The sequence below is a fragment of the Schistocerca gregaria genome, chromosome 7 (genome assembly GCF_023897955.1).
Source record: "Schistocerca gregaria isolate iqSchGreg1 chromosome 7, iqSchGreg1.2, whole genome shotgun sequence".
NCBI lineage: Eukaryota > Metazoa > Arthropoda > Insecta > Orthoptera > Acrididae > Schistocerca > Schistocerca gregaria.
In genome coordinates this window covers 271,565,173-271,592,890 of record NC_064926.1, presented here as the reverse complement: position 1 = coordinate 271,592,890, position 27,718 = coordinate 271,565,173, and the positions used below count along the sequence as shown (strand labels likewise).

The following is a 27,718-nucleotide window of genomic DNA, read 5'->3' as shown; positions in this document are numbered from 1 at the left end:
AGAGCATCATCCATGAGGGGGAGTCAACAGAAGCCGCATTGGGAAAGGAGATGAAGGGTGTAGAGGTCGGGGGTAGGGGGGACACAACGGTGAAGGAGCGGCAGAGGGTGGGCGTTTAAGAGTAGAGGAGCAACCAGGGGATGAGGGGGATCAAGGTGGCGGGGGGTGTAGAGGATACAGATATGTTCGAGGAAAAGGAGCAGATGGGGGAAAGGAAATAGGTCGTAGAGGATCTGCATGGGGGACGCGAGGTGTATACGGAAGGCGAGGTAGAGTGCAATTGAGCTCGAAGAACTGGAGGGACTTACAGGGTTTTAGGGAGGGGGTGCAGATATCCAGGCGGGACTGGCATAACAGGGGATGGGACATATTAAGGATTTGTAGGTTTGGAGGATAGTGGAGGTGTTCAAACCCCCCATCTGGCCAGAGGTGAGTTTGAGGAGTCGGAGGTGGTTGTGGGCTTTTGATTGGATAGAGTGGAGATGAGGGTTCCAGGTGACGTGATGGTCAATGGTGAGGCCAGGATATGTGAGATTGGGGAGAGGCGGACAGGATGGGAGCAGATGATAAGGTATTGACGATTGACGGCCTCTCCTAGGTATATTTTGCCCTGTAGTTAGATAGAATAGAGTGCATCACATATTTGCTTCTTTTTCTTACTTTCTTCAGTTTACTCTCACATGTGATTCTCCCTTCTCTGTTTATGTAATGCATTTGATTAATAAGATAATGGTTCAAATGCCTCTGAGGACTATGGGACTTAACTTCTGAGGGCATCAGTCCCCTAGAACTTAGAACTACTTAAACCTAACTAAACTAAGAACATCACACAAATCTACGCCCGAGGCAGGATTTATACCTGCGACTGTAGCAGTGGCGCGGTTCCAGACTGTAGCGCTTAGAACCGCTCTGCCACCCTGGCCGGCAACAAGATAGTCTTTTTAAGTGACTGTTATAACATTTTGTTGCACTTTCCTTGGAACGGAGTACTGAAGGTTAGGTCATCCGACTTCTCGCCTATGCTCCATTCTGGCGCCTACGTCAACAGGTGTCGCTGATTACTTACTTTAGTCTTTTGTTTTCATTATTTTTCGCTTCTTTCCTTAGGTATCCTACAGACTTTATGTTAATTAATTAGTTAAATCAGCTTGTTTTTGAGTAAGTTATTATTATTATATAAAATGACCACAAGAGCGTCTCAAAATCATGTTATTCACTTAATCATTTCCTTTTAACAATTTTAAATTTAACTGATTTGTGGTTTTAATTATTACCTGCTATCAATGTAATAACTTGTACATGTGGCCAGCCCACTACAGATTTACCTGTTGTACACTTCACTTATTGGATAATATACATTTCTTTTTGTAATTGACGAATAGGTGTAGACTCACAGTAGCAACATCGAACAAGCTTACAACACAAACATATGTTATAGCCACTGTATTGTAGTTTTTTTACGACCAGTAGCGATAGACATTATGAAGCCTGATCATCATATTTTAGATGTGTGTGATGATGCTGTGCTGTTTTTTTGTATATTTTGTGACGTTGCCACTATGGATTTATTACCTTTGGACATGTTATAAGACAGGGATGCCTCGTCATATTTTAAGCACATGTTTTCATATCCATGAAAATGATAAGTTTTCGTTATGACACATTTTATTTTTCTAAGGCGTGATCTGGTAACTAGTTGTATTTCATTTCACATATTTTGCTGAATATCTGAAGATGGGCATTCCTGACTGAAACCGGTAGTTCAAGTATCAAACGTTTTGTGATTATTGGCGGAAATAAGAGATCTATTCTGTCCTCCCTCGATCACTGTGTTAATCTGCGATGATGCCGCAACATGTGACACCATATATGTTCCAGTCGAGGACGTGTGAGACATCATCAGACAACAGATTCACCGCAATCCAAAAGAAGCATTACCCATCCCTATATTGATCGACCAAGTGCAACAGACATGGAACTCCACCCCACAAAATGAGATCTAGCATCCATACAAAACTATGCACCCGAATTCATACTTGCATTCAAAATTCTGCTGGTTACACGAGTTATTACTGTACCCTTGCAATGGCTTATGTCGCACTATATTTATCACTTAAATATGTTATCTACATAAATTTTTCCTGAAATTCATTACTCTACGTTACTTTTCTTTTGGTTTTGTGTTTTTTTCTGCCATTCTACGTGTGTATTTTATTACATCCATCTCTGCTGGTGCTAAGAAATGTTGGTACATATGTCCTCCAGATATCTGTCTTGGTATCCACACCAAGTATCTAAACCTTTAGGACACAATACATTTATTGGATCCTTCGCTGTAGACAATTTATGGAAATAAGTAGCCTACGCTGCCTCCTTGTCTGTTTTTCATCGCCATAGCTCATAAGGATATACCCTAATGTGCCTTAAGTTTATTTATCTTACTATCTGTTAGTATTCACTTTCTTTTGACAGTTTTCTCATCTAACAGTGCCCTCCCTGATAGCTCTTGTCACAGTTTTCACAGTCCATCAAAAGCAGCAATAATATCTTTATACCCACCATTACCAGAAGTACCGTCTAGTGGGGATTTGCTGAATCCCAGACTTGCACTTTGTGTGGGTTCACATTTTCACTTAGGTGAAAAGTCGATTCATGGCTGAATACGATACGATCCAGAAAATCATGCAGAAACATTTAGTTTGGAAAACCGGCACATAAACTATAGTCTGTATTATTTATAATTGTAAATCGAATGTAAAAATGCTACAGAGCCCTAAAACTACGACCGAGCGAGGTGGCGCAGTGGTTAGCACACTGGACTCGCATTCGGGAGGATGACGGTTCAATTCCGTCTCCGGCCATCCTGATTTCCCTAATTCGTTTCAGGCAAATGCCGGGATGGTTCCTTTGAAAGGGCACGGCCGATTTCCTTCCCAATCCTTCCCTAACCCGAGCTTGCGCCCCGTCTCTAATGACCTCTTTGTCGACGGGACGTTAAACACTAACCACCACCACCACCTAAAACTACGATATTCATTTCGAAACACCCGGTATGTTGTTATAAAATTAAGTTACAAGTTAAAATGAAAAACGTTGCCTCTCGAATTTCTGTGTGTCTCCGTGACGAGACAGAGAAGGAAATTACATATCATCATTCCCTCTGTACAGCAGTAATTTTGGAACAATTTAGTTTTAACGCAGAGACTTTCGTATTGTAATTATAGGAGGTCGCCAAGATGATGGTGGTCGTTAGAGATATCCTTGGTTGCATGAAAGACGGCAGGAGCCCGGAGATACCGTCTTGGGAGGTTGCTGGCAGTTAGAACGAAGTTTTTTGTTTGAACACCCTGTTACGTTTGTGCTAGAAACCATACGTTCCCTGATAGTCTTCTGTTTTCCTGATGGGATGACCCTACAGGGTCGTTAGCTTCACTTTTGTCTTTCTTTAGGGGAAGTCAACGATTGGCGTCTACCTTGTCAGTGAACATCACAGAGGACGTAGTGATCTAGTGATGGGCGCCATGTTGGGGAGCCGGCCGGAGTGGCCGTGCGGTTCTGGGCGCTACAGTCTGGAGCCGAGCGACCGCTACGGTCGCACGTTCGAATCCTGCCTCGGGCATGGATGTGTGTGATGTCCATAGGTTAGTTAGGTTTAATTAGTTCTAAGTTCTAGGCGACTGATGACCTTAGAAGTTAAGTCGCATAGTGCTCACAGCCATTTGAACCATGTTGGGGAAACTTCGGCCCTACGGCCTCTCACAGTTACAAGAATAGCGAGAGCCTTTGAAAATCGAGCTTGATGTTGACTATCCGAGAGAGGTATATGATATAGATGCTTCACGTAGTCGGAAGCATACTGTCGCTGACCGCCGCTTGTATAACACTGAGATGCGACGGCCTAGAGTCTACGCGACTTGCCGCCAGGCTCCACGGCTTCTCCTTAATGCTAGTATTTCTCTTTCTCTCTTTCTCGTCTCAACCCTATAGATGTTGCCTTGATATTATCTTGTTACTTCTATTTTTAATTGATGATTGATCACATGTGAAACCTAATATTGTAAACTAGTGCACTCTTTCCTCCCGATATAAAGACTTAATACTTAATATTCGTTCTGCTTTTTTTTTTCGTAAATCCGTAGTACAGAATTCATTTCATTTAACGCCACGATTGTTTTACGGTCGTCATTGTTCACATGATAAGCTTTGATCAATAGACGTTCAAGCTGCCTGCTTCATTTACAACGCTTGATAGGATCGAGCCAAATGCTTCCAAGGCAACTTGTGTTCTACTTTGTAGCTAAAGTGGTGGGCAAGTCAGGGTTCAAATGCTTCAAATGGCTATGAGCACTATGGGACTTAGAACTATTTAAACATAACTAACCTAAGGACATCACACACATCCATGCCCGAGGCAGGATTCGAACCTGCGACCGTTGCGGTCGCTCGGCTCCAGACTGTAGCGCCCAGAACCGCACGGCCACCCGGGCCGGCGGCAAGTCAGGGCTGCCGCTACAGCCGCTCATGGTGCTTCTGAAGAGGAGTAGGATGCATGTCGGCAGTGCAATCACCTTATCCTTTCTCACATCATAGTCATCAACCAAAACAATTATGTGGCCTGCACGCTGCCTGTAAATTACAAAACGGCTTGCACTTAGCAGTCAGCCAGACGGCGTAATTCATCAGTTACGTGGGACGTGTAGAATTAGAGGTAACAGAAGATGAACCAAGTACAGTAACACACTGGTCGCAGGCTGCTGCCCAACCTGGTGGCGACGATACTGGTGAGCACGTACGTGCTGCCGCGGCTCGGCTCCGGACCTCTGTGGAAGCCGCTGCTCGGACACCACGCCGAGCTCTGCAGGAGGCACATGTGGAGGAACTTCCTCTTCGTGCATAACTACTACGGCTTCCCCGACATGGTGAGTCTGACCCTGGTCACATTTTGGTGAAAGTAAACGGTTTGTTGCTGTATTTGATTAGTACCAAAGACTCTAGAGTAGTCGTCATCAGACGTTTTTGATCAAGAGCCAATATTTACTTTGTAGGGCGAAAATGTGGTATGCAAATGCACCGACCTTAATATTTATTGGTAAGCTATATAAATTAGTAAGATTTGATCCCCCAGTAAACTAGCTGTAATAAAAGCGCGATAAGTTGATTGTGTGCCCCCAACCACTGATCGTGCAGTTGGAACCATTGAGAACACTTCCTGTCGACTGTTCTCTGTTTCAGACTGCTGCCAATGTCTGTGACTCAGAAGTTGTGAGACTGCAATTGCCTGTCGAAATATTGTTGCGTTTTTTGTGTTTTTCGGGTCGGCTAAATTGTTTGCTAGGGGAGGAACATCCACACGGTCTTTAATGAAACCCCATAGAAAGAAATTCAGTGGAGTGAAGCGTGGAGAGCGAGATGGCCATGCGATTGGCCTTTCACTGAAAGAACTTCCGCGAGGAAATGAGGTGGTGCTCCGTCTTGCTGGTGGTAAACCATCCCATCTTATCTTTCTCGACCTGTGGAATTAAAAACTTTTCAAGCATATCCAGATACAAAATGTCAGTAACAGTTTTCTCAAAAAAGAAGAAATGGCCGTGCACTTTCAATTTGCTAAGAGCACAAAACGCATTAACTCTGGGGCTGTTATGAACGTTGAATATGGATTGTCGGTGCTCCATATTCTGTAGTTGTTGGTGTTCAGCATGCCACTGAGATGAAATGTTGACTCATCGTTGAAGATTACAATGTTTCGGAAAATCCTGTCGTCCTTCATCCGATGCAAAATTTCTACACAGAATTCCCCATGAGCAACCTTATCAGCATTACTTATGAGCTCTACTTTTGTGACTCTGTATGGTTTCATGTACAAACGTCTACCCAGTACTCGCCAAACAGTTTTTTGTGGAATGCCACTCTCGCCAGTCGCATATGACGTTTCATTTTTGTTAACTGCGGGCAAAGCTCTCTCTAATCTGTTTGACATACTCATCAAAACGCGGGAGACTTGGTGGTTTATCATGTCGCAGTGAGTAACCTGTCTCCACAAAGTTATTGGCCAAGAGTAACTTGTACGCCTGCTTGGAAGTTCTTTAGCGTATTCGTTGCGAAATTTACGCCGAACAGTTGCTACAGAGTTCGTTTCATCAAACCAAAGCACAGTGAACACGATGCGCGCCCGTGAACGCAGCCATATTAAATGTGGACTTCGCTGGTGCTGCTGGTGGCGGAATAAGGTACTGATGCACTACGTGAAATGGTTCAAATGGCTCTAAGCACAATGGGACTTAACATCGCAGGTCATCAGTCCCCTAGACTTAGAACTACTTAAACGTAACTAACTTAAGGACATCACACACACCCATGCCCGAGGCAGGATCGAACCTGCGACCGTAGCAGCAGCGCGGTTCCTGACTGACGCTCCTAGAACCGCTCGGTCACAGCGGACGGACCTTAATTGAATAAAACGTGAGGTTATTTGCTACAGAATAACACATCTACCAATTTTGTCAGTTATCTCAATAAATTTCCATATCATTCCAAAGATGGAAAGCCCTTTTTCTCCCAACCTGTATTACAACAGCCTTTATTGAATATCGTATTCCTTGCTACAAATTGTACTGCACTTGAAGATGACCATCACTATAATAGCTGTTCACGAATCCAGGTTACTTCTGTGTCAAAATTAATAAATTAGCATCTGACTGGTACGAAGAGCACACACGTGTGAGCTTTCAGTACTGGAAGACAAACAATGAAACATTTCCCCTCGTACGTCCTTACACACAGTCGCTGCGCTACTTACCTCTCTGCCCCTGAGGTAAGTGGCCAGCTTTACTCAACTCATTTCCGAATTCAGAGACGTCAGTTAAAGTTAGTCAGACCTTAACATGTTACTGTCTTTTTTCTTTGTTACTGAGCGAGTAAACTACATTCCTTGATTCGGATGTTAGTTGCCTGATGCTGAGAAACGCGAGCGGCGCGAAAACTCAATTCGGACCGCATGCGGCCCGCGAGCCGTAGTATGGTTCAAATGGCTCTGAGCACTATGGGACTTAACTTCTCAGGGCATCAGTCCCCTGGAGCTTAGAACTACTTAAACCAAACTAACCTAAGGACCTCACACACATCCATGCCCGAGGCGGGATTCGAGCATGCGACCATAGCGGTCGCGCGGTTCCAGACTGAAGCCCTTAGAACCGCTCGGCCACGCCGGCCGACCCGACCCGCAATATGACGAACACTTCTCTAGAAATTAAAAAAAAAATTGCAGTATCTGGTGCATATCTAGTTATAAGCGCACGAGAGACGGCGCTGATCACCTAATATTAGAGTTAGCTTTTTATAAACTGCATTACATGGATCATTAATAGAAATAATTTGCTGATTGTCAAGATATACATCTATACTCCGCAGCCACCTAACGGTGTATGCTGGAAGGTCCTTGTGGAACAGCAGTCTGCAGTCCTTTCCACCCTCCCCATCACCACTCTGTGCCTGTTCCATTCGCGAATGGAGCATGGAAAGGATGATTGTCGTGTAAAAGTCCATGTTGGCTCTAATGTCTCGCGTTTTATAGCTGTGGGCATTTTTCGACACGTATGTCTGTGCACCTGTAGTGTTGGGATGAGGTCTTTCATTAGTAATCAAAACGTCCTCAGTCCCGAATTCGAAAACCGCCACTGCTTAAACTTTAGGTAATAATCAGCATTGTTGACAGAAGACTTCCAACATAAGAAGTCACCTTCATTCTGCCAACGGCCTTGTCAAAGAGAGCGGAGGAGTGGGCAGAGGTTCAGGGCACTCTCTTCTTCTTGGGCTGGGGAAATGCTCCTAAAGACGGAAGAATCAGCAATGATCAATGGCGTGAAGATGCTGAAGGAAATAAGAACCACTGCAGTAAAGACACATAACGTGTATCCACAGGACATTTGGCCTGTAACTGTAAAAAGTGTCGTGATGATAACTGCATTGGCGAAAGATTCCGAAATAGTCCCCCCTTCGGGTCTCCGGGAGTGGACTGCAAAGGGAGACGTGACCATAGTAAAAAGTCTTAATAACCAATGAAAGGATGGCGGTCTACGAGTCCGGGCGTGGAATTTCTGAAGGTTGAACGTGGTAGGGAAACTAGAAAATCTGAAAAGGGAAATGCAACGTCACAATCTAGATATACCAGGTGTAGAAGCATGAAACTGGAATTGCCCTATAGATGGTGCTAGCCGTCAGTGAAGGGCCCGTGAGACCGCTTCTGCAGCGCCATATGCTTCCAGTAACGATCCAGTGGTGAAATGCACCACTCTTAGCTCGATCCTCTCCGTCTCTTCTTTTAATCGAGCCAGGTCAGAGCCCCAGACTGTTGGGCGGTATTGAATAATCTGTCGAACAAGTTTTTTGATAGCCACTTCTTTCGTGAATGAAGAACATTTCTGTAAGATCCTTCCAATGAATCTCAACCCGGTTTCTGCTTTCCCTACATTTTGTTTTATGTAGTCATTCCACTTTAGGTCATTCCAGATGGTTCCTACTAAAATTTTGAAAGTAGATGTTGCTTTTAGTGATTTGTCGTCAATAGTGTAAACTTACAGTAGTAAACTTCTTCGCCTGTTTATGAGCAGTAGATAACATGTATTTACATTGAGGGCCAACTACCAGTCTGTGCATCAATAACTGATCGTTTGCAGCCTTTCCTATAACTCACTAGTCGTCTGACGTGGACACCGTCTTATAGACAACTGCATCATCCAAAAACAGCCTCATGACCTTCTTACGTTATGCAATAGATCAGTTTATAAATACTGTAAACAGTAACGGTTCTATCTAGGTTCCTTGGGGTGAAGTGGCTGCGGAACAAATTATGGAAAAACGACGGAGGACGGAATGTCAGGTCTTGTCCAGGTGTCATTGAATGAAGAGGCTGTGGTCGCAGTGGACTAAAATTTAAATATAGTAATGGGAAAAAATCGCAACACCAAGAAAGAGATTTGTGTCATGTTGGTGTGTGTGTGTGTTTCTACATCTGAACTGTTACGTCTATTAAATTTCGCGCCAGTCTCGTAAGAGTGGAGCAAGTAGTGCCACCACGAGAATGCAAGTGAGATTTGCTGTAAATACACGCTGTAACGGCCGTGAGCGTTAGTCACCTTTGGCATTGTACGTGGTGGGTTGTTGTTCAAGAATGCTTTTAAGGCACCAGAGACGCCATTATCAACATCTCAATGAACAAGATCGTATAACAGGGCTACAAGAAGCTGGATTCCTTCTGCGATATTGCAGAAAGACTTGGCTGGAATGTAGCCACTAAGGGAGGTGGCGCAGTTTTTGACACATTGGACTTGCGTTCAGGAGGACGACGGTTCAAACCCGCTTCCGGCCATTCAGATATAGGGTTTCCTTGATTTCCCTAAATCGCTCCGGGCAAATGCTGGGATGGTTCCTTTGAAAGGCCACGGCCGATTTCCTTCCCCATCCTTGATGCCATCTGAGCTTGTGCTCCGTCTGTAATGTCCACGATGACGACGGTACGTAAAATCCAATCTTCCTTCCTTTCTTGGAATGTAGACACTGTACGTTATTGGTGACAGCGGTGGTCACGAGAACGAACGGTTGCGTGAAGACCGGGCTCTGGACCGCCACGTGGCACTACCGACAGGGTTTTCGGCGTATAGCTATGTCGTATCGTACTATATCTGCGACAGCAATATGAGTAGTAGTTGTCAACACAGTGACACAGCGAACTGTTACAAATCGGCTATTCCTAGGACAGTTACGAGCCAGATGCCCTGTATCGTGCATTCGTCTGACCCCAAACCACCTCCATTTGCTACTTCCGTGGTGTCAAAAGGGAGCTGTGTTGTGTTTTCTAATGAAAGCTGGTTCTGGCTCGGTGTCAGTGATGGCCGTGTGTTGGTTAGGAGGCCAGTTGAGGCCCTTCAACTAACCTGTTTGCGTGCTAGACACACTGGAGATACACCTGGATTTATGGTCTAAGGTGCGATTTCGTATGAGAGCAGAAGCAAAATTGGTTAAAATGGCTCTAGGCACTATGGGACTTAACATCTGAGGTCATCAGTCCCCTAGACTTAGAACTACTTAAACCTAAGGACATCACACACATCCATGCCCGAGGCAGAATTCGAACCTGCGACCGTAGCAGCAGCGCGGTTCCAGACTGAAGCGCCTAGAACCGCTCCGCCACAGCGGCCGGCAGTGTAAGAGCACTCTCGTGATTATTCCACGCATGTAGTGGTGTTTTCCACGGGATAATGCTCACATACATACCACTGTTGCCTTGCCGATCACCAGATCTGTCTTCAAGGGAGCACATGTGGGACATCATCGGACGACAACTCGAGTGTCATCCCCAAAGAGCATTACTCATCCCTGTATTGACCGACCAAGTGCAGAAGGTACGGAATTCTGTTCCACAAACTGTCATTCGGCATCTGTAAAGCAATATGCATGCATTTCTGCGTGCTTGCATTCGACATTCTAACGGTTACACCTGTTATTAATGTACCAGAATCCCCTATTTGCAATGATGTATCTTGCGCTTAAGTTAACCTGAGGCTTTGCAGTGTTAATCATTTACGTATGTTACCTACACCACTGTATTCCCGAAATTCAATTACTCTCCCTTAATTAGTTTTTGGTCATGTGATTTTTTCCGTCACTGTAGATATAGTTTGAAATTTAATTTTTATCTGATATATCTTAATAGAGAACTGAAACTGAAGTGTTTAGTGTATGTCATAACATTCGGAGCAGCTATTGGAGAAATGTCTGAAAAATAAGATGCACGACACAAAAACCAAAATCTATGATAAACACACACACACACACACACACACACACACACACACTCAAGCAAGTTCATATTTACACTACTGGCCATTAAACTCGCTTCACCACGAAGATGATGTGCTACAGACGTGAAATTTAACCGACAGGAATAAGATGCTCTGATAAACAAAAGATTAGCTTATCAGAGCATTCACACAAGGTTGGCGCCGGTGGCGACACCTACAACATGCTGACATGAGGAAAGTTCCGATCGATTTCTTATACACAAACAGCAGCTGACCAACGTTACCTTGTGAAACGGTGTTGTGATGCCGCGTGTAAGGAGGAGAAATGCGTACCATCACGTTTCCGACTTGGATAAAGATCGGATTGTAGCCTATCGCGATTGCGGATTATCGTATAACGACATTGGTGCTCGCGTTGGTCGAGATCCAGTGCCTGTTAGCAGAATACGGAATCACTGGGTTCAGGAGGGTAATACGGAACGCCGTGCTGCATCCCAACGGCCTCGTATCACTAGCAGTCGAGATGACAGGCATCTTGTCCGCATGGCTGTAACGGATCGTGCAACCACGTCTCGATTCCTGAGTCAACAGATGGGGACGTTTGCAATACAACAACCATCTGCACGAACAGTTCGACGACGTTTGCAGCAGCATGGACTATCAGCTCGGAGACCATGGTTGCGTTTACCCTTGACGCTGCATCACAGACAGGAGCGCCTGCGATGGTGTACTCAACGACGAACCTGGGTGCATGAATGGCAAAACGTCATTTTATCTGACGAATCCAGGTTCTGTTTACAGCATCATGATTGTTGGATCCGTGTTTGGCGACATCGCGGTGAACGCACATTGGAAGCGTGTGTTCGTCATCGCCATAATGGCGTATCACCCGGCGTGATGGTATGGGGTGCCATTGGTTACACGTCTCGGTCACCTCTTGCTCGCATTGACGGCAATTTGAACAGTGGACGTTACATTTCAGATGTGTTACGACCCGTGGCTCTACCCTTCATTCGATCCCTGCAAAACCCTACATTTCAGCAGGATAATGCACGACCGCTTCTTGCAGGTCCTGTACTGGCCTTTCTGGATACAGAAAATGTTCGACTGCTGCCCTAGCCAGCACATTCTCCAGATCTCTCACCAATTGAAAACGTCTGGTCAATGGTGGCCGAGCAACTGGCTCGTCACAATACGCCAGTCCACTACTCTTGATGAACTGTGGTATCGTGTTGAAGCTGCATGGTTACACGTCTCGGTCACCTCTTGTTCGCATTGACGGCACTTTGAACAGTGAATCATCCAAGCTCTGTTTGACTCAATGCCCAGGCGTATCAAGGCCGTTATTACGGCTAGAGGTGGTTGTTCTGTGTACTGATTTCTCAGGATCTATGCACCGAAATTGCTTGAAAATGTAATCACATGCCAGTTCTAGTATATTTGTCCAATGATTACCCGTTTATCATGTGCAGTTCTTCTTGGTGTAGTAATTTTAATTGCCAGTAGTGTATCTCAACTCATTTTACTGACCAATCTCTCAGATCGCACTCTACCTCTCTCACTGTCTGTAAGAAAAAGGCCATTTTCTGTGTGGAATCAGCAGGAATAACATTTACTGGTTTTAAGTCAGTATTACTCCGCACGCGCATGCGCGCTACCACCAGCTGAGCTCATTGCGTCGCTGGCTGCGGCGCCCAGTTACGACTCAGCGCCCGCGGCCCACCTGTCTGGCCCGTTTGTGTGGCCTATCGGCAAAACGTTAGTAGAAGTGACGCAGTAATGTAGTACTAACATTTTAAGTTTGACAAGGTCGATATCTGGCATGTTTTAATTTTATATTGTGACACTTCGGAAGAAGGCTACATTATTACAGCCGAAACCTATGTAAAGTTTATTTGCTTATGCAACTGGAAGCTGAAATTTAATATAAATAATTAATAAGAGAACTTAGGCGTTTTGGCGCCTAGCACCCGAACGTGTCAACCAATCAGAAGCAAGTTCAGTACAGTTCGTGGACTCTCCCACGGGACTGGTACATACCGTACCATCTGTCGCTTGTATCTCACTCCACTTTTGTACCCTATGCTACTTCACGTGTATCAAGCAGCATCAAGGCGAGCTTCTAGCAAAATAAAATACCGGTGGCCAGTGCGAGGAATATCACAATCTTTCTTTCTTTCTTTCTCGGGGCCTTTGTCCAGCTCCAACGTTACGGATTTGGCAGTGTTAATGGCAGAGGGTGGCCAGATGCCATTCCTGACGCTACCCCGAACCCCCTAGGACGGAAGTAGTGTACCCCAGCTGTCTGCGTCTATTGTAAGTCATGAGATAGTGCGAACGTTTTCAAATGTCTGCTAGTCGTTTAAATGAGGGGAACTTGGGGACCAGCCCGGTATTCACCTAGCGGGATGTGGAAAACCGCCTAAAACCCACATCCAGGCTGGCCGGCATACCGGCCCTTGTCGTTAATCCACCGGGCGGATTCGATCCGGGGCCGGCGTTTCTACCCGAGTCCAGGAAGCAGCGGATTAGCGCTCCCGGCTACCCAGCCAGTAATATCACAATGTACAATGTTAATAACGTCTGTTTTTTTTTTTTTACAAAAAACGTCGAAAGTTTTCGCATAAACGATTCAGGGTCTTTACTTTTCGGCACGCTCTCGTAATTGTGATTTATTTACGTGGATGTCCGTATGCGGGATATTGAAATGCCGATAAAAAAAATGATAATGTAAGAACAGGTGTGATGTCTGCAACGCAACTTCCAACGTTTTGCAGCAGTTTACGCTTTTGCGGAACAGCAGTCTCACGTCCACTTCTACGAGAGTGAGACAGACATTCAGACCCAAAAAGCGGGTGCGCGCTTGCAGTGTAAATCGCTGGGCTCCGCTCCACCCAGATGGAGAGCGGACGCCATTTGGCGCTTGTTCGTGGCGTCAGTGGGGGCGGAGTTGGCCGCTGTGTGTGCTAAGCGGATGCTGGCCGCTGTTCCACCCCCATCCTCTTCCTCTTTCGCTCCGCCCTCCCCCCCACCCCCACCCATCCCTGCCCCCTTAACCCGTTCCTCTGCACAAAGCCGCTGTTTGAGTGCAATATTATAGCGGGCGCGCGAGCAATTACACGCCTTAATACGCCCTCTAATTCCTGGAGCCGGCTCAGTGTTCTGGAGCCGCGCTCGAGTTACGGAAATGTTCTGCCGGAGTCGCGTAATGAAATCTTTTGGCCCCGACGCGCTGCGGAGGCAACACAGACCGATGTCGAGAGCGCAAATTAGAATCACCGGCGCCGCTTAAAAGCGCGCCGAGCCCTGGGCTCCGGGACGGCGACAAACGCTCTCTCGGCCCGCGTTAGTTGCGTGGGACTTTACTAGGCTCCGCCGGTCTGTGCTGGGACTCTGCGGGCCGGCACGCGGCGCCTGTTACTGCTCGACGTGTTACTGCCTTGCGTCCTCTGCTCTCGTTTCGTGACGTCACATGCGGTTCCGGCTACTGTTGCAGCAGACTGTCCACTTGTCATATAAATAGTTCTCAAAATATTTAACATTTTACACACCATACAATTCTGCACCCGAAGAATCACCAATATACAGGGTGAAAAGTATTTAAACCGACAAACTCTTGGAGGTTGTAGAGGACATCAAAACAAATATTTTCCCCTGATGTCGTTTTTTCCTATGAGGAGCCTTTAAACCGGTAGAAGAAGATTCCTCTGGCGGCAAATTATTTAAACAAACGAACACTCTTCCATTTTTTTATGACCAAGAGACAACACATTAAGACAACCGAATTTCTATTACAGTAGATTTTCAGAAATGCCTCCATTGACATGTAAACAAAGGTTACACCGTCGGATGATGTTCTGTCTGACACGGGCAAAAGCCCCAGGAGTATCCCGAATTGTTCCTACTGCTGCTACTATCGAGGCAACCAGATCCTCTTCTGATGCAACAGGAGTTGCGTAAACAAGATTGCGCATCTCTCCCCACACAAAAAGTCCAGAGGGGACATATCTCGGGATCGAGCAGGCCATGGTACAGGACCACCTCTGCCAATCCACGTTTCTGGGAACCGTCGGTCCAGGAATCGACGCACGCAACGACCGGAATGTACCTGCGCCCCGTCATATTGGAACGACATGCGTTGTCTTGTAGAGAGCAGAAGGTCTTCCAGCAATTCTGGCAATGCTCTGGCTAGAAAATTGTGATAGTGCCTGCCATTTAATGGCCTAGGTAGCAGAGACGGCCCAGTTAAACAGTCCTCAACAACACCGACCCACACATTAACGAAGAACCGCACTTGATGAGCGCTAGTAACTGTGGCCTGTGGGTTATCCTCACTCCAGACATGCAAATTGTGCATGTTGAAGACTCCATCACGCCCGAACGTTGCTTCATCGGTAAACAACACAGCGGATGGAAATGTAGGATGCATTTCACACTGTTCCACTGCGAAAACTGTGCTCTGGGTCGATAATCAACTGGTTCCAGGTTGTGAACATTTTGTAAGTGAAATGGACGTAACAGCTGCTCTCGAAGGACAGTTCTTACATTCGTCTGATTCGTCCCCATGTTACGTGCAATTGCCAGAGTGCTCATTGAAGGATCCCGCTCCACATGCTGCATGACCGCTTCCTCAAATTGCAGCGTTCTTACCGTGCGGCGGCGTCCCTGTCCAGGTAATCTGCTAAATGACTCGGTCTCACCCAGACGTTGGTACACAGCAGCAAAGGTCGTATGAGGCTGGATACGGGGATTAGGTTATTGTTGTTGATAAACCCACTGTGCAGCTCGTCCGTTGTGGTGCGCTACGTAGTACGTAATACGGCCTCCACCGGTTAAAATAATTCTCATAGGAGAAAATGACATTACGGAAAAATATTTCTTTTGATGTGCCCTACAGCCTCCCAGAGTTTGTCCGTTTAAATTCTTTTCACCCTGTATTCCGAACAGTATATATACCGACGAAAAAAATCGCAACAAAAAGGAGTTGTGCGACGTAAACTATAGTAAACGGTGTGTTTAACGTGTGAAAGATGATGTACACTCCTGGAAATGGAAAAAAGAACACATTGACACCAGTGTGTCAGACCCACCATACTTGCTCCGGACACTGCGAGAGGGCTGTACAAGCAATGATCACACGCACGGCACAGCGGACACACCAGGAATCGCGGTGTCGGCCGTCGAATGGCGCTAGCTGCGCAGCATTTGTGCACCGCCGCCGTCAGTGTCAGCCAGTTTGCCGTGGCATACGGAGCTCCATCGCAGTCTTTAACACTGGTAGCATGCCGCGACAGCGTGGACGTGAACCGTATGTGCAGTTGACGGACTTTGAGCGAGGGCGTATAGTTGGCATGCGGGAGGCCGGGTGGACGTACCGCCGAATTGCTCAGCACGTGGGGAGTGAGGTCTCCACAGTACATCGATGTTGTCGCCAGTGGTCGGCGGAAGGTGCACGTGCCCGTCGACCTGGGACCGGACCGCAGCGACGCACGGATGCACGCCAAGACCGTAGGATCCTACGCAGTGCCGTAGGGGACCGCACCGCCACTTCCCAGCAAATTAGGGACACTGTTGCTCCTGGGGTATCGGCGAGGACCATTCGCAACCGTCTCCATGGAGCTGGGCTACGGTCCCGCTCACCGTTAGACCGTCTTCCGCTCACGCCCCAACATCGTGCAGCTCGCCTCCAGTGGTGTCGCGACAGGCGTGAATGGAGGGACGAATTGACACGTGTCGTCTTCAGCGATGAGAGTCGCTTCTGCCTTGGTGCCAATGATGGTCGTATGCGTGTTTGGCGCCGTGCAGGTGAGCGCCAAAATCAGGAGTGCATACGACCGAGGCACACAGGGCCAACACCCGGCATCATGGTGTGGGGAGCGATCTCCTACACTGGCCGTACACCTCTGGTGATCGTCGAGGGGACACTGAATAGTGCACGGTAAATCCAAACCGTCATCGAACCCCTCGTTCTACCATTCCTAGACCGGAAAGGGAACTTGCTGTTCCAACAGGACAATGCACGTCCGCATGTATCCCGTGCCACCCAACGTGCTCTAGAAGGTGTAAGTCGACTACCCTGGCCAGCAAGATCTCCGGATCTGTCCCCCATTGAGCATGTTTGGGACTGGATGAAGCGTCGTGTCACGCGGTCTGCACGTCCAGCACGAACGCTGGTCCAACTGAGGCGCTAAGTGGAAATGGCATGGCAAGCCGTTCCACAGGACTACATCCAGCATCTCTACGATGGTCTCCATTGGGAGAATAGCAGCCTGCATTGCTGCGAAAGGTGGATATACACTGTACTAGTGCCGACATGGTGCATGCTCTGTTGCCTGTGTCTATGTGCCTATGGTTCTGTTAGTGTGATCATGTGATGTATCTGACCCCAGGAATGTGTCAATAAAGTTTCCCCTTCCTGGGACAATGAATTCACGGTGTTCTTATTTCAATTTCCAGGAGTGTATATTCAAATTTCACGCCAGTAACGTCACTAAAAGGACGCAAATAAGGCTTTCTTTAAATACAGCCTGCAATGGTCGTGAGCGTTAGTGACCTTTGAGAACGGATATGGTGTGCTGATGTTAGTCAAGAATACCTTTAAGGTGACAAAGACTTTATCATCAACACCTCACTAAGTTTGAAGGAGGTCGTGCAATATGACTGCGGGAAGTTGGATGTTCCTTCTGCAACATTGCAGAAATTCCTGGGAGGAATGTAGCCACTGTATACGACTGCAGGTTCGCTGGTCACGAGAATGTACTGGGCTCCGGACGACAAAGCGGCACTACTCACAAGGGGAGGCCGCGACGTTTGGAACGCGGATTTACTGCAGACTTCGTACACTCGTAGTACTCCATGAGGACCCCAAAATGTGTAAGCAGCAGCGCGTACTTCTCAAGCGTTGTTGAGGAAACCGCAAGATAATTTGGTAATCAAACGTATACCTGCACGTGGCCAGTTTTACCATGAAGCGGCGGCAGGCGAGTGGCCGCCGGCACGTTACTCATCGTGTTCGGTCAGAGGGCTAGCTACCGTCTGTAATTAAAAAAAAAAAAAGAAACTGAGTTAATGGATCAACAATGAACTGAATCGGGTGTCTTTCGACGTCCGCGCCGAGCAGATACAACGAACGAAAACGAACAAAATGAGATTTAAAAAAAAAAAAATAGTAGTTAGCGTTCAACCCCCGTAATCGCTGGATCGATCGAAAAAGTGGTGTTCGTCAGTTTCTTTTTTTATTTTCAACACAGTCATTTCCCTTACTATTTGTATTAAACTGATATAATGGGAAAAATATTACAATTGATATAATGGGAAAACTGCGTGTAATCGGATGAACGTTTACTAAATTTATAATGTTATTTGGCTGTCTACAATTTTTTACTATCACAAATAATATATTATTCATAACTATCGACTAGTAAACGACCAAACGCATAAAGTGATACTGAAAATGTATGCTTGTCCGCGATCTGAGAAATCCCTTATACCTGGAAGGAGCCCGAAACTACCTGTTACCTGCAAGTTTTGACAGGCACACACGGCTTTCGAAAGATGTACAATTAATTTTCGCCTTTCGACATTACGAGTTGCACGACGGTATTTTTCGTTAAAACATGGAAAACATAAAGTTATGAATATTATATTATTTGTGATAGTAAAAATTTGTAGACTGCCAAATAACATTGTAAATTTAATAAAAGTTCATCCGATTACACGTATTTTTTCCATTATATCATTTGTGAAAAAAAAAATGGTTCAAATGGCTCTGAGCACTATGGGACTCAACTGCTGTGGTCATCAGTCCCCTAGAACGTAGAACTACTTAAACCTAACTGACCTAAGGACATCACACACATCCATGCCCGAGGCAGGATTCGAACCTGCGACCGTAGCAGTCTCACGGTTCCGGACTGCGCACCTAGAATCGCGAGACCACCGCGGCCGGCTATTATTTGTAATATAAATAGTAAAGAAAATGACTGTTTTGAAGAAAAAATACTGACCGTCGGTACTCGATCCAGCGGTTACGGGATTTGAACGGTTACCACTCGGCTGCCGCAGCTTCGTGGTAAAATTAGCCACGCTCAAGTATATATTGGAAGACTAAAATTATCTTGCGATTTTCTCAATAACGCTTGAGAAGTACGCGCTACTGTTTACACATTTTGAGGTCCTCATGGAGTACTACGAGTGTACGAAGTTTGCAGTAAATCTGCGTTCCAACCGACGTGACCTCCCTTGTCAGAGGGAAATCCGCATCGTACTGCTCCTGCAGCAGCAGTTTGAGCAGCAGTTGGCACCACAGTGACGCAACACCCTGTTACAAATCGGTTACTTCAAAGATCGCTCTGAGCCAGACACTCCGTAGAGTGCATTCCACTGACCCCAAACGACTGCAATTTACGACTTCAGAGGTCTAAAACGAGAGCCGAAGGACAGAGTGTAGGTCTCTTGTATTTTCTAGTTACTGCTGGTTCTGCCTCGCTCCCAGTGATGACGTTTTGTCGGTCAGGAGGAGGCCAATTGAGGGCCTGCACCCAGAATGTCTGCGTGCGAGACGACTGGACCTATACTTGGAGTTGTGGTCTGAGATTCGATTTCGTATGGTCGCAGGAGCACTCACACACACCACGACTGCAGATTTGTACATCAGTCTGGTGATTCGAGCTGTTGTGCTGCCACCATTCCGGGGGGTGTTTTCGGACGGATAATGGTCGCCCACATGCCGTTGTTGTAACCCAACATGCGCTATAGAGTGTCGACATATTGCCTTGGCCTGCTCCATCATCAGACCTGTCTCCAATCGAGCACATAAAGGACATCACCGGAGGCCAATTCCAGCGTTGTTTACAACCAGAATTAACCGACCATGTATTGACCTACCAAGTGCTACAGGCATGGAACTGCATCCCTCAAACTGACATCCGGCACCAGTACAACACAATGCATGCAAGTATGCCTGCTTAATACAGCATTCTAGCGGTTTCGCCAGTTGTTAATGTACCAGTATTTCACATTTGGAATGGCTTACATTGCGCTTACATTAACCTTTGATCCTGCAATGTTAATCACTTAAATGCGTTACACAGAGAAATTTGTTCCCGAAATTTCATTACCCTACATTAATTATTTTTTGGTGTTGCGACTTTTTCCGCCAGTGTATTATGCAGCGCATAAATGTGTAGATCCCGAAATATTTACGAATTTAGAATTTTATCCATCTTCAGCTACTGTATTGCTGTTTATTGAAATAACCAGCAACCAGCTGCACCAAAGAAATTTTATTTCCTTTGCAAATTTCAGCATCGAAACTCTTCTTCAGGAGGTTACAATTGTTGCATGACTCTCGCAGATAATACAGTTATTGTAACCTTTTGATGAAGTGCGGCCACGCGGGATTAGCCGAGCGGTCTTGGGCGCTGCAGTCGTGGACTGTGCGGCTGGTCCCGATGGTGGATCGAGTCCTCCCTCGGGCATGGGTGTGTGTGTTTGTCCTTAGGATAATTTAGGTTAAGTAGTGTGTAAGCTTAGAGACTGATGACCTTAGCAGCTAAGTCCCATAAGATTTCACACACATTTGGACATTTTGAAGAAGTGCGCTGGGTGCTTGAGACAGGTAGGGGAATAACACTACTTTTGTGTAACTGGTCGCTGATTATTTCAATAAAAATTTAAACTTCTGCGTAGAACACAACCTCATGTCCAACAACAACTGTTGAAAATGGCAGTGTCTAGTATTCATTTATTTGATACTAAAATATTCCACTAGACAGACTAAATAACCTCATGTATTTCTTGATGTCGTGTCCTGTAGGTAGAACATTCTCCGTAACCACATTTGGCGATGGACGCGAATCGGTATACCATCTATGTCATATACACTACTGGCCATTAAAATTGCTACACCAAGAAGAAATACAGATGATAAACGGGTATTCATTGGACAAATATATTATATTAGAACTGACATGTGATTACATTTGAACATTTTCTGTATCCAGAAAGGCCTTTACAGGACCTGCAACATACGGTCGTGCATTATCCTTTTGAAATGTAGGTTTTCGCAGGGATCGAATGAAGGGTAGAGCCATGTGTCGTACCATATCTGAAATGTAACGTCCACAGTTCAAAGTGCCGTCAATGCGAACAACAGGTGACCGAGACGTGTAACCAATGGCACCCCATACAATCACGCCGGGTGATACGCCAGTATGGCGATGACGAATACACGCTTCCAATGTGCGTTCACAGCGATGTCGCCAAACACGGATGCATCATCATCATGCTGTAAACAGAACCTGGATTCATCCGAAAAAATGACGTTTAGCTAATCGTGCTCCCAGGTTCGTCGTTGAGTACACCATAGCAGGCGCTCCTGTCTGTGATGCAGCGTCAAGGGTAACCGCAGCCATGGTCTCCGAGCTGAAGTCCACGCTGCTGCAAAGGTCGTCGAACTGTTCGTGCAGATGGTTGTCGTCTTGCAAACGTCCCCATCTGTTGACTCATGGATCGAGACGTGGCTGCACGATCCGTTACAGCCATGCGGATAAGATGCCTGTCATCTCGACTGCTAGCGATACGAGGCCGTTGGGATCCAGCATGGCGTTCCGTATTACCCTCCTGAACCCAGCGATTCCATATTCTGCTAACAGTCATTGGATCTCGACCAATGCGAACAGCAGTGTCGCGATACGATAAACCGCAATCGCGATAGGCTACAATCCGACATTTATCAAGAGGCATCACAACGATGTTTCACCAGGCAACTTCTGTCAAGTGCTGTTTGTGTTTGAGAAATCGGTTAGAAACTTTCCACATGTCAGCACGCTGTAGGTGTCGCCACCGGCGCCAACCTTGTGTGAATAATCTGAAAAGCTAATAATTTGCGTATCACAGCATCTTCTTCCTGTCGGTTAAATTTCACGTCTGTAGCACGTCTTCTTCGTGGTGTAGCAATTTTAATGGCAAGTAGTGTATTAATAAGACTCTAACTGTGAAGACACTGTGACAAAGTGGGTCACACATATACGTCAGCTGTTTCTCAACACAAAGCTGTTCGCTGTAGCATTGGAGGTGAAATAGCTGCCCCTACCTGCATTCGCTGGCAGCTGTAGCCACGACCACCATCAAGATTGGACCTTCCCGTGGTTGCAGTGCCTGACGCACACGCACCAGCTGGGCATCGACATGCAGCTGTTCGTGGCGGGCCTGCCGCTCCTTTACTTGCTGTGGCGCTGGCCTCGCATCGGCCTGTACTCGCTGGCGGCCGTCGCAGGTGCCTCCACCGTGCTCAGGGCGTACGTCACCTACACACAGCGGCTGTCCACAGTCATCTACTTTGGTGCCAAGTAAGTACGTGACATATCAGGTCTAGTTTATACGTGCATTTATTTTTAAACAGCCAGCCTGATGACTTTTTAGACACGATAGTGATGAAATTTTATCTACATCTACATCTACATCTACATCCTACTCCGCAAGCCACCTGACGGTGTGTGGCGGAGGGCACCCTGAGTACCTCTATCGGTTCTCCCTTCTATTCCAGTCTCGTATTGTACGTGGAAAGAAGGATTGTCGGTATGCTTCTGTGTGGGCTCTAATCTCTCTGATTTTATCCTCATGGTCTCTTCGCGAGATATACGTAGGAGGGAGCAATATACTGCTTGACTCCTCGGTGAAGGTATGTTCTCGAAACTTTAACAAAAGCCCGTACCGAGCTACTGAGCGTCTCTCCTGCAGAGTCTTCCACTGGAGTTTATCTATCATCTCCGTAACGCTTTCGCAATTACTAAATGATCCTGTAACGAAGCGCGCTGCTCTCCGTTGAATCCTCTCTATCTCCTCTATCAACCCCACCTGGTGCGGATCCCACACTGCTGAGCAGTATTCAAGCATTGGGCGAACAAGCGTACTGTAACCTACTTCCTTTGTTGTCGGATTGCATTTCCTTAGGATTCTTCCAATGAATCTCAGTCTGGCATCTGCTTTACCGACGATCAACTTTATATGATCATTCCATTTTAAATCACTCCTAATGAGTACTCCCAGATAATTTATGGAATTAACTGCTTCCAGTTGCTGACCTGCTATTTTGTAGCTAAATGATAAGGGACCTATCTTTCTATGTATTCGCATCACATTACACTTCGCTACATTGAGATTCAATTGCCATTCCGTGCACCATACGTCAATTCGCTGCCGATCCTCCTGCATTTCAGTACAATTTTCCATTGTTGCAACCTCTCGATACACCACAGCATCATCTGCAAAAAGCCTCAGTGAACTTCCGATGTCATCCACCAGGTCATTTATGTATATTGTGAATAGCAACGGTCCTATGACACTCCCCTGCGGCACACCTGAAATCACTCTTACTTCGGAAGACTTCTCTCCATTGAGAATGACGTGCTGCGTTCTGTTATCTAGGAACTCCTCAATCCAATCAGTAACCGCTTTATGATCGCTGATTCCCTGTTCAGTTAATGCAGAACAGGGAATCAGCGATCATAAAGCGGTTACTGCGTCGATGATTTCAGCCGTAAATAGAAATATTAAAAAAGGTGGGAAGATTTTTCTGTTTAGCAAAAGTGACAAAAAGCAGATTACAGAGTACCTGACGGCTCAACACAAAAGTTTTGTCTCAAGTGCAGATAGTGTTGAGGATCAGTGGACAAAGTTCAAAACCATGGTACAATATGCGTTAGATGAGTATGTGCCAAGCAAGATCGTAAGAGATGGGAAAGAGCCACCGTGGTACAACAACCGAGTTATAAAACTGCTGCCGAAGCAAAGGGAACTTCACAGCAAACATAAACATAGCCAAAGCCTTGCAGACAAACAAAAATTACGCGAAGCGAAATGTAGTGTGAGGAGGGCTATGCGAGAGGCTTTCAATGAATTCGAGAGTAAAGTTCTATGTACTCACTTGGCAGAAAATCCTAAGAAATTTTGGTCCTATGTCAAAGCGGTAGGTGGATCAAAACAAAATGTCCAGACACTCTGTGACCAAAATGGTACTGAAACAGAGGATGACAGACTAAAGGCCGAATTACTAAATGTCTTCTTCCAAAGCTGTTTCACAGAGGAAGACTGCACTGTGCTTCCTTCTCTAGATTGTCGCACAGTTGACAAAATGGTAGATATCGAAGTAGACGACAGAGGGATAGAGAAACAATTAAAATCGCTCAAAAGAGGAAAGGCCGCTGGACCTGATGGGATACCAGTTCGATTTTACACAGAGTACGCGAAGGAACTTGCCCCCCTTCTTGCAGCGGTGTACCGTAGGTCTCTAGAAGAGCGAAGCGTTCCAAAGGATTGGAAAAGGGCACAGGTCATCCCCGTTCTCAAGAAGGGACGTCGAACGGATGTGCAGAACTATAGACCTATATCTCTGACGTCGATCAGTTGTAGAATTTTGGAACACGTGTTGTGTTCGAGTATAATGTCTTTTCTGGAGACTAGGAATCTACTCTGTAGGAATCAGCATGGGTTTCGAAAAAGACGATCGTGTGAAACCCAGCTCGCGCTATTCGTCCACGAGACTCAGAGGGCCTTAGACACGGGTTCACAGGTAGATGCCGTGTTTCTTGACTTCCGCAAGGCGTTTGACACAGTTCCCCACAGTCGTTTAATGAACAAAGTAAGAGCATACGGACTATCAGATCAATTGTGTGATTGGATTGAGGAGTTGACGTGCTGCGTTGCTGCGTGCTGCGTTGTTGTGGTTTCGACACTACTCTAACCTGTGCATCCTCTTCATCTGTACACGCCTACCGGAACCTACATCCATTTCAACCTGCTTACTGTTTTCGCAGTTTGGGCTCCCTCCACAATTTTTACGCTTATCACTCTCCACCATTACCAAATCGACCATTGCTTGAAAGGTGAAGATGTGTCCCATCAACTGATCCCGAATTGTACCATAAATATCTTTTCTCCCAATTCGATTCAGTACCGCCTCATTAGCTACTCGATTTACTCATTTAATCTTCAGAATTCTTCGGTGACACTACATTTCAAAAGCTTCTATTCTCTTTGTCTCTAAAGTACTTATTGTTCATGCTCCACTTCCGTACAAGGCTACTCTCCAGATAATTACCATCAGAAAAGACTTCCTAACACTTAAACTTACATTCGATGTGAACAATTTGGAAATTTTTGGTAAGGAATATGGGACCAAACTGCTGAGGCCATCGGTTCCTAGGCTTACGCACTACTTAATCTAGATTAAACTATCTTACGCTGCAGGCAACATACACACCCATGCCGGAGGGAAGGAATCGAACCAACGACAGGGTGAGCCGCGCGGCGATGTGAACAAATTCCTTTTTTCCAGAAATTCTTTCCTCGAGCTAATTTGAATTTTACATCCTCTCTAGTTTGATCATCATCAGTTATTCTGCCACCCACACAGCAAAACTCATCTACTACTTTCAAACTTATTTCCTAATCTTTCTCTCATTATTTCCTGATTTAATTGAAATACATTCCATCACACTTGTTCAATTTTTATTCAACTGTTCTTCCAAATCCTTTGCCGTATGTGACAGAATTACAATGTCAAAGGCAAACAGCACAAGTTTTACTTCTTGCTGAACTTTCATTCCATTCCGAAATTTCAATTTAGTTTCCTTTATTGCTTTTTCAGCGTACGGATTGAGTAAGAATGCTACACCCTGTCTCACTCACTTCTCAACTTCTACTTCCCTTTAATGTCCTTCGACTATTGTAACTGTAGTCTGTTTTACGTACAAGTTGTACTTTCGCTCCCTATGTTTTAGCCCTGCTGCCTTCAGAATTTCAAAGAGTGTGTTCGAATCAACACTGTCAAAAAGTTTCGCTAAATCTATAAAACCTACAAATGTAAGTTTGTATTCGTTTAAACTATTTTCTAAGGCAGTTCATAGCGCCAGTGTTGCCTCACGTTTTCTTATGTTTCTCTGGATCCTGTGCTGTTCTTCCTGTGACCGGTTACTGCCAGTCTCTCCATTCTTCTGTAAGTAATTCGCGCCAGTATTTTGTAAGCATTATTTATTAAACTGAAATTTCAATAATATTCACACCTGTCAGCACTTGCTATCTGGCGAAATGGGACTCTCATATTCACCTTGAAATTTGAGGATGTATCACTTGTCTCATATACCTTACACACTAGTTGGAATAGTTTGTCACGGCTGGTCCTCCCAATGAGCTCAATAATTCTGAAGGAATACCTTCTGCTTTAGGGGCCTTCTTTTAACTTACATCTTACAGTGATCTGTCAAATTTTTCTCACAGTATCATTTCTCCCATCTCATCTTCAACTGCTTTCTCATCCCTTTCTACAATATTACCTTCAAGTTTATTTCTATTGTGCACCTCTTCTATATAATCCTTCCACCTTTCGATTCTTCCTTATTTGCTTAGTACTGGCTTGACAACGAATTGTTTATTTTTTTTAGAGATCCTTCTGTTTTCTTTAACGTCTCTTTCATTTTGATGTAGTCGGCACCCATCTCTCCTTTAGTTACGCCTGCTTCGAAATTTAGCTACGTTTATTATTTCATTTTGAGTGTGACATTTGCATAGCAAATAAAGCGATTGGGAGCGTCAGCTGCAGTAATGTAGTTAATCTATCACAAAGAATTATCCTCAGAAGCAAACGTTTTTTGGAACATAGCTATTAAATATTTAACCGATATGTATTGCAAAATACTTGAACGCTTTCCATTACTACTAACGAAGCCTGTTATCACTAGGGTCTTTACGAGGATGTTTCCTGTGGTTAGTAAGAGACAAACGGAATTTCAGCAGACGGACATTCACGCGAGTGGTACAATGAAACTAACTTACTAAACAGTGACTGGGATGTTGGCGTCGCAGCTGCAGCGTTCGGGTCGGGGCTCAAGGTAAACAGGGCGCCGTAACCTACTTGTGAAGTCGCACCAATTGATTTGCCTGGATACATACGGGCCAGACGGGAAATGAGTACCTCGATGGAAAAATACCCAGCAAAGTCCTTAACGTTGCTATGTGGTTTCGAGAGCTTGACTATATTTAAATTCGCATTTGCAAAGTATCTTAATTGTCTGAAACAGTAACTCTCTCCCAATCAGAGATGGTCTCTGCAACAAGACCTGCACTGTCGCGTGCTGTGTCGTTGGCACTGGCCACGGAGTCGACTGTAGCGCCTCCGTGCGGGGGTGAGACATAAAACGTGTTTCCCAGCTACGGCCTGAGCTGGGACGTCCAGCGTTAGTGATGGAAACACTCAAAACCTAGGTCTCGGAAAAGTTGTCACTGAAGTGTCTCTACTGTGGTATCTCCTAGTGAAGTGTACACTTTAGGGTCTCGTAGTTTAAAGTCTGCTTTACTGTCTGGCAGTAACAAGAAATCTACATAGGCATGTAAATGTATCTCACACAAGCTCACGTTATTCATCTCGCTAGTGAAATAATTTGTCAACAAAGTTACCAAACATTGACTACCACCTTCAATTCATGATGCAGAAGGACCACACACTACAGCAAAGGAGGTTAATAATAAAAGCCATTCCTTTGCTTGTCTGTCTTCCCCGTTAGCTGTTAACTTCCCATGTTTTGTGGACGTGTCGTTTTGTCACCTCAGCAATCGAAAAGCGTCCTTACATCTTCTTTCGCTCCAGTCGGACAACTTGAGTTCACAACGACTCAGACATACGACAATGGCTTTGGAGGTTGGAGGGAGGGGGGGGGGGGGGGTTGTTAGTCCAAAACTGCATAGGTACCTGCAACTTCGACATTAGGTAACTACTGTATTTGTGCAGCAAGCTGGTCGCTTTGTCTGGTCGATATACGAGGGCTATTCTGAAAGCAAGGTCCGATCAGTTACGAAATGGAAACTATTCTGAAAATGCGATGGAGCTTTGCATAGATGTGTTGGACAGTGTCTCTAGTATGCTT

General features: G+C 45.6%; 1 protein-coding gene across 1 annotated transcript in view; it reads left to right on the top strand.

The window, feature by feature from the left end:
• The window catches only part of LOC126281559 (regulator of hypoxia-inducible factor 1-like), a 222,054-nt gene that overhangs the window by 98,377 nt on the left and 95,959 nt on the right, over positions 1–27,718 (top strand). Inside the window, exons 8-9 of the mRNA XM_049980630.1 lie at positions 4,751–4,919; positions 21,954–22,147. Of these exons, the coding sequence (XP_049836587.1) occupies positions 4,751–4,919; positions 21,954–22,147 (363 nt within the window). The remainder of the gene's footprint in view (positions 1–4,750; positions 4,920–21,953; positions 22,148–27,718) is intronic.